The 13,510-nt window shown below is 33.7% G+C and overlaps 2 protein-coding genes across 4 annotated transcripts; both read right to left on the bottom strand.

The window, feature by feature from the left end:
- Positions 1-666: 666 nt before the first annotated feature.
- On the bottom strand, positions 667-3,161 carry LOC122589859 (putative UDP-rhamnose:rhamnosyltransferase 1). The gene is made up of 2 exons (XM_043762179.1): positions 3,073-3,161; positions 667-2,543 (listed from the first exon to the last, which is right to left on the bottom strand). The coding sequence occupies exon 2, from the start codon at positions 2,374-2,376 to the stop codon at positions 934-936; it is 1,443 nt and encodes a 480-aa protein (XP_043618114.1). The 5' UTR covers positions 2,377-2,543; positions 3,073-3,161; the 3' UTR covers positions 667-933.
- On the bottom strand, positions 3,005-10,354 carry LOC122589860 (uroporphyrinogen-III synthase, chloroplastic). 3 transcript variants are annotated; one of them, XM_043762180.1, is made up of 10 exons: positions 10,108-10,354; positions 6,981-7,068; positions 6,837-6,906; positions 6,306-6,424; positions 6,084-6,179; positions 5,223-5,278; positions 4,632-4,717; positions 4,366-4,500; positions 4,178-4,258; positions 3,005-3,541 (listed from the first exon to the last, which is right to left on the bottom strand). In XM_043762180.1, exons 1-9 carry the CDS (start codon positions 10,282-10,284, stop codon positions 4,201-4,203), a joined length of 885 nt encoding a protein of 294 aa, XP_043618115.1. In that variant the 5' UTR covers positions 10,285-10,354; the 3' UTR covers positions 3,005-3,541; positions 4,178-4,200. The 3 variants fall into 3 exon arrangements, with proteins under 3 accessions (XP_043618115.1, XP_043618116.1, XP_043618117.1); XM_043762181.1 differs by lacking the exon at positions 3,005-3,541 and adding an exon at positions 3,778-3,879; XM_043762182.1 differs by lacking the exons at positions 3,005-3,541; positions 4,178-4,258 and having other exon boundaries at positions 4,362-4,500; positions 6,837-6,903.
- Between the last annotated feature and the right edge of the window lie 3,156 nt (positions 10,355-13,510).

Below are 13,510 nucleotides of genomic sequence, written 5' to 3'. Positions count from 1 at the left end.
GAAAAATTATATGCAAATGAGTGAACGACCATGGTTGCTTAAAAAATCTCAACTATGTATACAACTGTAAAAATTATAAATATGATAAATCTTAGAACTTGAGAAAAGTAACATAATATAGCAAATTATCAATATAGAAAAAATCGTAATACTGGGGCCTGGGGGTTAACTTATGACCAGCGAAATGAAAATATGAAGATATTTTGTCATTCCAAAAACACATATGTACCAGATGCTCCAACTTAAAAAGCTTCTATAATATAGACTTCATACGCCTAGTTTTGATTAAAACAGAGCAAAGTGTATCTTCTATGGATAAATCTAGCAGAAAACCCCAACTTATATAACTTACAGCAATATATAATGTTTACTAACATAAAGAATTCATATTTTCGACATTAATGTGAATACCATGGCTTCCCAACTCTATGAGCCTACACTAAACTAACATTGTCAGTAGCAAGAAATATCTGTCCAAACATAAGATATATACCATCGTATATGTATTCAATCTTATGAAGTAAAATCCACGCTTAGTAAGGCCATCTTCTGAAATAGATTAGCAATGGTAAATAACTATAAGACAAGAGAGGCAAAGGAGATCTATTATGTTGCAGATAAGGAACTGTGACAGAACAAGAAACCAAATCATTCATTCCAGGTAAATTCGATAATTTAACTTTTTATTCGATAATTTAACTTTTTATTTGAAAACAATCAAAATTACATATTATGATACAAAACAAACGGTATTATTTATATAGCTTGGAGACTTCAATATAAAATGGAACGGTTGACGTTTGACATCGAAAAACAGAATAAAATATCAATTAACCACTTCCCAACCCCTTTTGATTTAGACACCCAGAAAGACTTACAACGCAACCCAGCTTTCTTGTACCACGTGGATATCCAAAGAAGCAAGACAATTAATTAGTTAATCAGAAAATGAATAAGCTCATCCAAACACTTGTCTTGAATCTCTCTGTCACTAAACAAAGACATCATCTCTTTAGCTTTCTCTCTATACATTTTCCCCTCTTGTTTAACCATCACAAGACTCAGCGAGTCAGCCACCGATTCTGGTTCAAACGACCCGTCCACCTCCTCCCTATAAATCATACACGCAATCTTCTTCTCCACCAAATAACTTGCAATCAAACCTTGGTCTATCAACATTGGAAACAACACAAGTGGTTTACCTAGTTGAAGCCCTTCCACGACCGAACTCAAACCCGAGTGGATCAACAAACCACCCACGGCTTCATGACTCAGTATCTTGAACTGTGGTGCCCAACTCGTACACACCACACCACGTTCACGAGTCCGATCCTCAAACCCATGTGGCAACTTGATCACTTCATCATCAGATGACCCACGTTGATCAATTAACACCCAGTAAAAAGGTAAGTCACTAAGCTCTAACCCTAAAGCCAGCTGTGTTAGCTCATATTGACTTGGTTTTGTTTCGGTACCAAAACCGATATAAACAACCGACCCTTTCTCACGCTTATCCAACCACTCTCTCGCTTCCCGCCAATTAGTATCGTTGTCATTATTTGTAGTAGTTATTGCCGGTAAAAGCCCTACTGGAATCACGGGTTTCTTGTAAAGTTGGTTTAGGAGATTCAACCAGTCAGGCTCGAAACCCAAACTACTTCTCACAAGCACCACGTCGCTGCCTTGGATGGTGGCTCCAAGGCGATACATATCTCCGACGTGTTTCTCATTATCATCTTTGACATTATAAGTTAATGATGTCATTCTAGTAAGCTGAAACAGGCTTGGTCGAACATCGGATTCGAAAGAAACCCACCTTGGCCTTTTAATGAAGTCTTCCAACATCTTCTGCTGCTCATCGTCTCCGTACATTAAAACCTCCGGGGAACCCATAAAACCGAGTGTTACAGCCGGAAAGACACTAAAATAACCAATACGGACACCATGTTTCACTGCTATTTGCCCTAACCAATAGGTACAGAAATCAGAGATGATCCAATCTGGAGATGTGGTTTTAAGGAAATCTGAGACAGGTTTTTGGAGTCCATCACAAGCGATTTTGAGGTACTTAACATCATCAAAGGGTACGTCCTTTGTAGATTCTGCGTTCTCTGGAAGGTTTTCGACCTTTGGCAGATTGATTTTGATGAAATTTATGTAAGGAGTTAAGGTTTGTGGGATTTGAGGGAGACGATCAACGTTTCGAGGAGTTGATATGAAGGAAATTTTGTGGCCTTTGGCGGCCATAAGCTTTCCTAGTTCAAGAAATGGAATCAAGTGACCAAATGCCAGCCATGGAAGCATTGCGATGTCAAGCTGCTTCACACTGCTATTATTTTCGTCCATGGCAATCTGGTGTCTCACTTCCAAGCTCATTTTCTAACCTCTGCATGTATTTAATAACGTGTATTCTACTGGGACCAAGAAATTGATATTGGGACCAGAGCTATAGCGGCGATATGTCATATTTAAAAAAGAGAAAGACAGTTTTCCATCTGGTACATGTGACTATTGTCTCCTTCATTCACATGACCCATTGTTGCCTGAGCCAAACACCAAACAAGTCTCCATCAAACCCAATATCACTACAAGATTCCCATTTTTCTCTCTCTCACTCACTCATAAAATAAAACAGAGTCTATATAGGACGACAAAAAGTTGAAAGGTGATGTTTTAAACAAATCCTTAAAAAGTGAGGTATTGAATTTTAGTATTAGATTTGGTGTTGAAGTTGTTATTACAAATCTTACCTAATCAATATTTTGTTTTTGAAAGCTCACCTAATTGCATCATTCATGCATTTTCACAATAGGCTGATGTTACTCTTTTGTTTTGTCATTATCTGAAATGAAACTATCTACTTCTATCTAATGATATAAATGAAATAGGATTGTGGACTTCTTATAAATGATACTTAGCGTTATCTTTAATTGACAAATATCTTTTTAATCTTAATTTGGTAATTCAATTTTTTTGTATTTGGTAAATATCTTACTCTGTATAATAATAACAATAACAATAATAATATATAACAATAGTATATTATAGCAATATTTTACATGGAAAACAAACCTAAAATTGATCCATGATAAATTTGCAGAGGAGACATCGACGGATACGTAACATCCTCAAGGTTCTCTGTAAAGAAGTTGAAGCTTCCTCAAGAGACTGGTGGAGCAATAACAAAGAGGTAATACGGCATTTCAAACCTCCACAGCTCTACCATATTGAATACTGCCCAACTGTCAGACAAGGAATATCATAGATGCTATAATAGCAAACATCAATGAATCAAAAAAAAAATTATGCTACCAATGTGATAATTTGGAGGATATATAGTTGGCTATGAAGAATTGTGCTGGCCAGCATAAGAGGAACTAGCCATACCGTCCCAAGCTACCAACTAGAAAGAGGATTGGCCATGATCTCATGATCATTTCTTCTAAGGAAACTTCCTCCAGCCATGGCCAAATAATCTTCCAACTATGACAAGGACGTGAACACCAACAGATTCTTCCTTAAGCAATAACTTCTGACCTGACTGTATTTGCACAACAGTTACAAGATTTTTTTTGGAAAGCACCAATTCAACAAAAGGAAGGCATCTAAATCTGTAATGTAGATTTTTTCAAATTTTCAAATTCGTGTAATGGCAATTAGGTCATTCAAGTTCTAGTTATTCCAGAAAATATCTCACCAGATAAAATGATGCACAATATATAACTTGTTAGCTAAATAATACACACACACACACACACACACACACAAAGACACATGTACAAAAATATACAAAACTTAATAGGAATTAAACACGATTGTGCAGAAACAAGAGTTCAATCCTTCATCATTGTTTTCCTTACAAGGCTTCTGAGTACAAGACTACAAGACAAAAACACGAGCAAAACGAGCATAAATAGGTGGTAATTTACAACACAAGAAATGTATATACATTAAAGAAGTATGACTCCTTAACATAACTTAATGTGGTACATGATCACTGCTCAGTAGCAAAACGAGCATAACATACCTTACTGTGACTTATATACAATTTATGGTGGTGTTAGAAATCTACTGGGACATATTTTCCTCTAGTGATGCGGTCATCACTTAATGTGCATCGCTCTCATAATCTCTATAAAACATGGTCAAAGATGTGTACAACGGCAATAACATGTACCTCACAAACAAGCCGTCCAGGACTTAAACCTTCAAGAACTGATTATGGACACGTAAAGCATCAATGATGCTGTCAACCCATCTGTCAAATGCAAATGCATGTACCAAAAAATGAGTTAAGCTATAAATATTTTATAACAGCACACTAGAATGAGTAAAGTTCCCATATCATATGAAAGAAAATATTACCCCTGAAGACCCGGACTGGATGGATGGTATATACTTCTCAATCCCAACTTTCTTGCAGCTGAAGCAGTTGTCTCACCAATACATGCAACCGAACCAGCCCAGTTTTCTGGTTCAGATAGAAGATTGACCCACGCACTGTTACAGCAGACAAGTAACAATTTAAGTTGTATAAATTAAATCAAATAAGATGCATCATATGACTATCTGAAACACACTTTGTGCCCAATGAAATAACTTAACATCAGACTACGAAACTAGTATGTTACCGAATTGCAGAAGGCGATGCAACTGCAATGACAGGAGCAGAGAGTGCCTGCTCGAGAATAATTTGATCCACAATTTTAACAGGTTCCTGATCCAGAAGTAAAACAATAGCTTCATAAGTAGAAGGATTAGTTTATACTCGATGGCTCAAACATATACGAAGTGTAAGTTACAATCATACACCATCATATATATAAAGTTATATGTAAATGACTGTGGTTGCTTAAAAAATTGACCATGGTTTCTTAAAAATCTCATCTATATATACAACTGTAAAAATATATATAAAAGCATAATATTGCAGAGAATCAATAAAGACAAAATCGTAATGTGGGGGGTCAACTAATAACCAGAAATGAAAATATCAAAGATATATTGTCATTCCAAAAGGGCAAAAACACGGATGTACCAAATGCTTCAACTTATAAGCCTTCTATAATATAGAATGCATAGGCCTTGTTTGGATTATAACTAAGCAAAATTCATCTTTCTTGGATAGATCTCGCAGAAAATCCCAACCATTTTTTTGACATTAATATGGAAATCATGGCCTCCCAAAGTAAGATATATCTGTCCAAAAGTAAGATATATACCGTCGTGTATGTATTCAGTCTTGTGATGTAAAATCCACGCTCAGTAAGGCCATCCTCTGAAATAAATAACCCATGATATATAGCTTTAAAAAAAGAGGGGTAAATGAAAGCTGTTATGCAAAGAGACTGTGTCGGAACAATATACAAGAAACTAAATACATGCATTTCATATATTGTTGTTGCAAGATCAAGATACCAGCATACACTAAATAGAAAATTTTTTGCATAACCCCAAAGGTCGCCTATTAATAATTACACCTAATAACTTGCATCAATGTTTACCCAAAAATCTTTTAGAATAAAGCCCAAGATTACAAAAGTGCATAGGTCAATTCTGTTTAAGTTCTATTCATTTTATTCAAATCCTTTTGTAATAAATATACCATGTGGATATAGCAATTTATATTACTATGTTAAAAACAGCTTATAAAGATGAAATCCAAACAAACAAACTAGCAAAGTGGATTCTTTTTATAAACCTACGAGCATGGTACCCGCGCAATGCGGCGGCGGTGGTGTAGAAGACGGTCTAGTGGTGGCGGTGATGGTACTGTTGGTAGTGGTGGCGGTGTCAAGTGGTGTAGGTTGATGTAATTGTGATAGTGAAAAGTTTTAGAAGATAAGAGTTTAAAGTGTTAAGTATTAAAATAAGGGTTTATGGTATAAATTAATTAATTAAGGGCAAAGTTGGTAATTTATAAAACACTTTCCATAGTGGGTTTTTATTAAGGGGCAATTTGGTAAATTCCTCTGTGACATTTGAGTAACTATTTCTAAAAATGGAAGGGGTGATAATCTTTATATAGGAGTATAGATAAGAGAGAGAAGGACCAAAAAGTTAAAGAAAACCAAGCTACATACCTATATCATGGCCAGCTTTTGCAGAGGCGGGATATAAAACAGTGGATCTTCCATTCCCTTGCTTTGGCAGCTCTGAGGCAAGAACCTTGCCGGTTGCTGCAGAGGAAGATTACAAAGTTAACCAGCCTCTTCTACAACTGTCAAATACATCTTTTAGTAGATATGTACACTAACTCACTGAGAAACACGTATAGACAATGAGCGGAATATATGTATAGATACCTTTCGATGGAGTGAAGGCGACTTCAATTAATTGTTTAGATGAAGGTGCAACATCATCAAATATGCTTGCCGTACCAGTTCCAACCACAGCCACTTTGACAGCTGGAGTCCCAGCCTCTCTGAGATTGTAAATGAAATAAAAATAACTGGTCAACTTACTGAAGGAGTTCAGATGACAACTTTTCACGTCATTCAGTTGAAATAACTGCTTTACTCTTTCTTACCAAGCAATCAGAATGAAAAAGACACAATCTGGCACATATATGAACAATAGAGAAAACATGCATAATTTTCTTTAATTGTAATTTAGATAAACCAGGATAGAATAGGGAGACATGAAAAAAGAACGAGTAACGCTATTGGAACTCATAAATCTTATTAGTTATTAGCAACAGATATGGTTCTATGTAAATTCAGTACCTTAAAAGTTAAAAGCATTTAGAAATCAAAGAGCCAAAAGAAGTAAATAAATAATGACTGGATGGGAATAATTGCAGCTCGAGATTCTTGATAAGCGATTTCAGAACTTACTTCCAAGCTTGAAGAAAAACCAGAGCTGCTTCAGGAGAAGTTATGGTGATCCAATCAAAACTAGTGGCTGCTACCAAAAAAAAAGAAGAAAAGAAACAATCACCAATGAGATAAACAAGCTGAAACTAAAGAGTTAGAGCTTACCACTTAATAGAGAAACAAGTTTGTCCAGATCAGGCAACTGTGTATGTTGAATTAGAGGAAGCTCCAAACTGTGGATCCCATGATTTGCCTATCATAAAGATGAATAAAACACAATGTAAATAAATTAATTGATCTATGACAATAATTCCAAGGTTCTGCTTAATACTCTCCGACCATCCTATTTATTCCGTAATCGATTTTTACAGTCAGCCACTCAGCCAAATATAAAACCGTAAGTTCTACATCAAGTGGTACTACTAAAATATTTTGCCGGTGATGAGAAAATAATGCTATGAACTCGGGCCACACTCCAGAAGAGCTAATAACCAAGTGTCTGAGAAATGACAATCATACAATTCATGGACTCTATCGCACTTTTCAGTTTACAAATATACCTTCTCTTGCACAAAAAAGAGAGAAAAAAAAATAGCACAAAAGCAACCATAGACTACTGTATGACATCCAGTTGCAATAGCTGTAACATATTGTATTAGTGTAGTGGTCATAATATGACTTAATTACTCATGTACAGCTATGAATTTTTTGTCCCATCAAGTATTGTTTGGATTAAGGATATTTCTTTGGTGTAAGCGGTGAAAGAACAAATCTGGCTTGTTTATTCTCATGACGAAAAAAGCCATGTTTATCTTTTGGACTGAAAAAAGTATCAAATGGAAGATGTTCAATAACCCTTCTAAACGAAACTCTGAGTGACAGAAACTGTGAACCCAACAAAGCAATCCCAAAGACAGATAATACATCAACTTTGTATTTCCAACACAATGTTATATATAAGTAAAAATATTTGAACACCCTAATCTATAAACATCTTATGACCCTTTGGGACTTAAAAGACACACAAATAAATAACAAAACAAAATAAATAAACTTAGTGTGTCAAAGGACACATGAGGATACACAAAGTGTATCGAATGCAACAGATATTCCAAGCATTGTGCAAGCTATAACCACCTCTATACACGAGCTACACTATGCAACTGCGAAACAAATGCCTTCGACACTAGCTTTAATATGTGGCACACTGATCAGCACACGAGGATAAAGGGAGCAAGTAATGCAAAATTTAAGTCAAAGCATAGAAACGGCCAATACACAAAGTGCATATCCATGATTCGAATTGTACTATGAGAAGACGCAAGACCAGATGTACAATAATTATGGCTACTTAGTTGTTACTAAAAGCTGTTATGCTAATTGAAACAAGTTACCTAAATTAGAACACATATTGATGTATATACTAAATTACTAACTAGCACGATACCCGCGCCATGCCACGGTGTTCGTGGCGGCGACGGTGTGGTGGTGGGGGACAACTGTTGGTGGTAGAGGCGACATCGAGTGGTGTAGATAATTGATGTAAAGAAAGTATAAAAGTATAGATGATCAATATATTGTAATGGATTGGGAGTAAGAACTATATGCGAAAATCAATATATTGTACTCCATTTCGTCCCCAATTATATGTTCACGCTAAATACACAAAGCTTACGAAAGGTATAATTATTTACTTTTCAATGTGACGATATAATAATTATACACCTAAAATTGTTTGAATACAATTACCTTGAAAATGACAACTTACTTTTGCATCTATTGGTTGAGGGTAAAATTGAAATTTAATTGTCTACTTTTAGAATGGAAAAATATATTTGGGACAACCTATATAGAAATGCAGACATATATACTAAGACAGGCAAGTCATAGGTTAGGTATAATAACTAGTAAAGTTCCCCATATCATATGATATCAAAGCTTTTGTGAGGATTAGCTAACATAATCATCGATCCTTACACACCATTTATTTCAGATTCGAGTTCGTTGTATCAAATTGAATATATAAAAACCCTAAGATTACAATTTTAACAGCAGCCCCCTCATGCTAATGATGCAAGAATACACTAAAGTTTTGCTCCACTCTAATCATGCATCACATATACTACCCTGGCCAAGGGTCTAATTCCATTTGTTTCTTGCTTCTTATGTTTGTAACTTCAAGGATGGGTAGTAGGCAGTGGTGCCACATATCATATATGCACTTCTATTTCCAAAATTACAACTATTGCCACCTGTCATGATTCTTGAGCTAATTTTGGTCACTATACGTCTATACCACAAACGGTCAAAACAAATAGTTGACAAATCGGTATTGTTCATCTCAAACCAAAAAAATCAGACTCCAAAATATATACATTCCATCGTATGCCTACAACCTCAATTCCATCAATAGATTAAGCGACTCCACATTAACTGGTATCATGTTTACTCATTATGTGTGCTTGTTTGAGGACCTTAATAAGAAAGCCACTTTTGACACCATCCAAAATGGTTTACCCATCGTCGCTCTAGAAACAACCTGAATCACCGGGAACATATTCAAACACTCGTTCAGCTTCAAGTAACTCGAATCTATAGCATACAAGGCTTGATCATCATCAGATTATCACTCTCGGAATTTCTCCTACGGAAGTATTATAGACACTTCAAAGAAAAAAAATGCGATACACTAGTCTAACTTCTAAGACTAATGAGAGCAAATAATGTGCTAAAGTTCAAGCCAAGGGACCAAAACTGCCAATACAACAAAGCACATAGCCCATCACACCTCGAGATTCATTCATTTAATTTAATAAATAAATATACATTAAGTAGTTAAATTCATTTAATTTAATAAATAATTTAATTACGTGTCTAAATTCAGTAGTTAAAAACAAAGGAGTGACACTTTTAGAATTTAAAAAATTTACTCCGCTATTTATATCTATACTGGTACTGTTACTATACAACTACAATTTTGTTGATTTCTATAAAGTAAAATAATAAAATATCACCGTGTCAGATTTAACATATTCTATCAAAAACCTCGCTGTAATTCTATATCAGTAAAACTACTTAGACATCAGACATTACAAAAATGATACAGTATAATAGTATATATATATATATATGAGAAAATTCATACATAATTATTAGCGTAATAGTACTTTCTTCATTGAATAATTAACAGTTTAAAACTAAGGAAATTGCAGAAAGGCAGCAAATTATCAGCAATATATATATATATATACACATATGTTGTAACAGTAAAAAAAGTAAAAGAGAAACTTACGAGAGCGGTAATGAGCTTGTGATTTTTGCCGCGTTCTCTGGTAACAACAACTTTCGAAGGCGGAGAAGAAGAAGCTCGGATTTGAAACGGAAAATATGAGGAACGGCGGTGGTGATGACGTGGCGACGGAAGTGGAGGATGAGAAAGATAAAGGAGTGATGTTGTTGTTATTTTCATTTTTGATCAAGTGTTGGGAAATAGGGGGCTGTGTTGATGAAGAAGAGTAACGTGTTTGTTGTGTGGTGAACAGATGTGTGGAGGAGATCAGCAGCCAGCTGTTGCTTATGCCTTAACTTTCTCCAACTCTTCTTGTTTTCATCCTTCATCTATTTTATTTCCTGCTATTTTTGCCCTCAAACTTGTGAAGTGTTGTGTTCCACATTTTTTAGGTTATATATCTTTGAGAAATGCTAACGTTTTTATGATTTCAATTCATAAACTTTGTTTTTGGGTAATTAATGTTTTAAGACCATTGCCATCGCCCATCGGTGCTATTTCTTTCGTTCGCTTAACACACAAATCAACTAAAAACTACGAGTATTAAATATATTCATAGGCAACCGACTAAATCAGTACACCAAATATTTGTTCAGGCGACGTAGCAAGCTAAAAACTATACATACATTTCAGCAATCAACAATATATATATATAGATTTATGTGTTCCTTTATATTTTTTTTTATGATGATACATATCTTTACATTTCATTTAAAAAAACTTAAACTACATAACTTTTTAAAAAACTTAAAAAATGATCCAAATAACTTTTTCAATCGTGGAATTAAAAAAAACGAATATTAAAAACATGCAACTGTTGGATAAGTATGTAATTTCTATGTTCTAGTACTACATTTGTGTTATTTTCATCTTAAGATTGTAAAATGAGGTATCGATTTTGTTTAATATATGATGATGAATGTGAAATATATTAAGAATTTAATTAATTTTTTTTTTTATGATAAAACAAATTTACCTTTTTTATATAAAAAGTATTTTTTATTAAAAAAATACTTGAAATAAAAAAAAGTTAATTATTAAACATTATAATGTATTAAATAAATAGTTTGGTTGGGTTATTGTTGGAAGTTTAAAAATTGGTTTTAGTTGAGTTAGGTAAATATAAGAGAGATAAAATAGTTTTTTAATCAATAATATTTGTGGTTGGGTTGTAAATGAGGATGACCTAATATATGATTTTGAATAAAATAAAATAAATTAAATAAGATAATATGTTCTTAATTGAAAATCCTTATACATCATAATAAAATTGTGATTATTATACCCTATTTATTCATGAGGTTTTATGTTTTACAAAATGTGAAATTCATAAACTCATTCTTTTATACAATAATAGATCAATTACCAAATACTAGCTTAGTGGTTAAGGAGTTTTCCACTTTATAGTTTTTTCCTATGGGGTCATGGATTCGAATCTTACCACATGCAAATGTGGTGTGGGGGCCTTAACAATGTTATACCCATCTACACGTAGATGAGAGAGCAAACCCTTTAGGGCATTGCCAATATTTGAACCCGGCATGGGCGCATCAAAGTTAATATTTTACCCTTAACGAATTAATTTACTCCATCAATCTAATCGTATCTTCTAAAATATCTTAACTACCCCTTTACATCAGTTACATTTACTTTAATTATCTACATCCACCAGCACCACGTTCACCACCACCACCACCAGTCGTCACCATCATCAAACTAATGTTGTATTATGCAGGTAGTGGCCGGGTAGAATGCCATATATATATGATATCAATACCTAATATAATTAAAACTCTTATATTAAAAATATTCCAAGTGACAAACCATTCCAAACCATGTAGCTAAACTAATTTAGTGAAAAACTTAAAGGAAACTACTTTAGTGAAGAACATTCCATGTGAACATGATAGTAGTACTTTAAACTGGTACGAAAGATCTACATTGAGATTGAAAAATCATTTGGGAAAAAAACAGATTAAACAAAATATTATGTTGAATTTCAATGGGTGTAAGTTTGTATATTTTTTCTTTTTTTAGATGATACTAGCACGGTACCTGCGTAATACAACGGTGTTCGTAGCGGCGACGGTGTGGTGGTGGAGACGACAGTTGGTGGTAGAGGTGGCGTCGAGTGGTGTAGACAATTGATGTAAAAATAATTTATGTAAAGGGTTAATTGAGATAACTTAAAAGATAAAAGACTGATAGTGTAATATAATCATTAAGAGTATTTTAAACAGTTTCCCCCATGTAACTTTCAACATGGGGGTTTTTTTTTTTTATAAGATAGCATAGATTTGTTGAAATTTATTAGAGATCTTTGTTTTTATAAGATGATGATGGATAGTTGTTAATTGTGCATAGATGACTTTTGTTAATTTCATCCATATTAGCAAGTTTTTGTTGACAAAATTTTTCGTTAATGAACACCAGTAAATTTCAGACCCCGTGGTGCGGGGCCTCAGTTGTATGTGTAACATATTTTTCAGATTATTTGTTGGGTTTATATTTATGAATGTTTATCAATGATTTGTGAGGTGGATTAAAAATGAATGGGTATAGTTTAGGTTTATTTGGGGCATATACGTTATATTTGTTCTTTGAAACGAAAAAAGGTGATTAGTTGTGCAAGAAGTATAACGTGTTTTAGTCAAGTAAATTTGAATACATGCCGAAAAAGTATATACGAGTTGACCATCAAAATACATTTTATCTTATTATTTTCTTCGTAATCTATCTATCATTTTTTTCGTACTCTCATTCTCGCTCCCTTAATAAAAGGTAAAATGTTGAAAAACAAAGTTATTCTTTTTTTTAAATGTATCAAATTTTGATATATAAGGGTGTGAACTTAGGTTGTTTTTTTTTAATAAAAAAAATTGAAAGTATTACTTAACTAGTTGTATGACCAAGTAATACACGAGTATTGTGCTAGTTTTATATTGTGCATAATTTGTATTTGTTTAAATTTAAAAACTATATGCATAATTTGTATTTGTTTAAATTTAAAAACTATCTATACTTCTATACTCCTTTAAAAAATAAATTGATACCTCTTTAAATTTAAGAACCTAATATGTTTAATTTACCCTCAATTTTAATACATAATTATTTTTATTTTACTGAGACTAAAATGCCCTAAAAAAAACTCAACATCATCTCTCCTTCACGCATAAACACATAGCAAAAAACCCTAATTCTCAATTTTGATCACATCGCCAAATGCAATAAAATTATTTTTACTTTAAAAATCACACCGTCACCGCTTCACCACCGTTGTATTGTCCGTGCACCAATCTAGTCGACATTAAGAAAAAAACCACGTACGTGTGGTAGAAAAGTCATAAAAGATCAACGACCAAAACAAGTCTCGTTAACTGCAGCTTCTTCCCTTTCCTTTGTTTAT

The sequence above is a fragment of the Erigeron canadensis genome, chromosome 2 (genome assembly GCF_010389155.1).
Source record: "Erigeron canadensis isolate Cc75 chromosome 2, C_canadensis_v1, whole genome shotgun sequence".
Taxonomy (NCBI): Eukaryota; Viridiplantae; Streptophyta; class Magnoliopsida; order Asterales; family Asteraceae; genus Erigeron; species Erigeron canadensis.
Note: the sequence above shows the minus strand (reverse complement) of the source record. Positions and strands in the feature narration are given on the sequence as shown.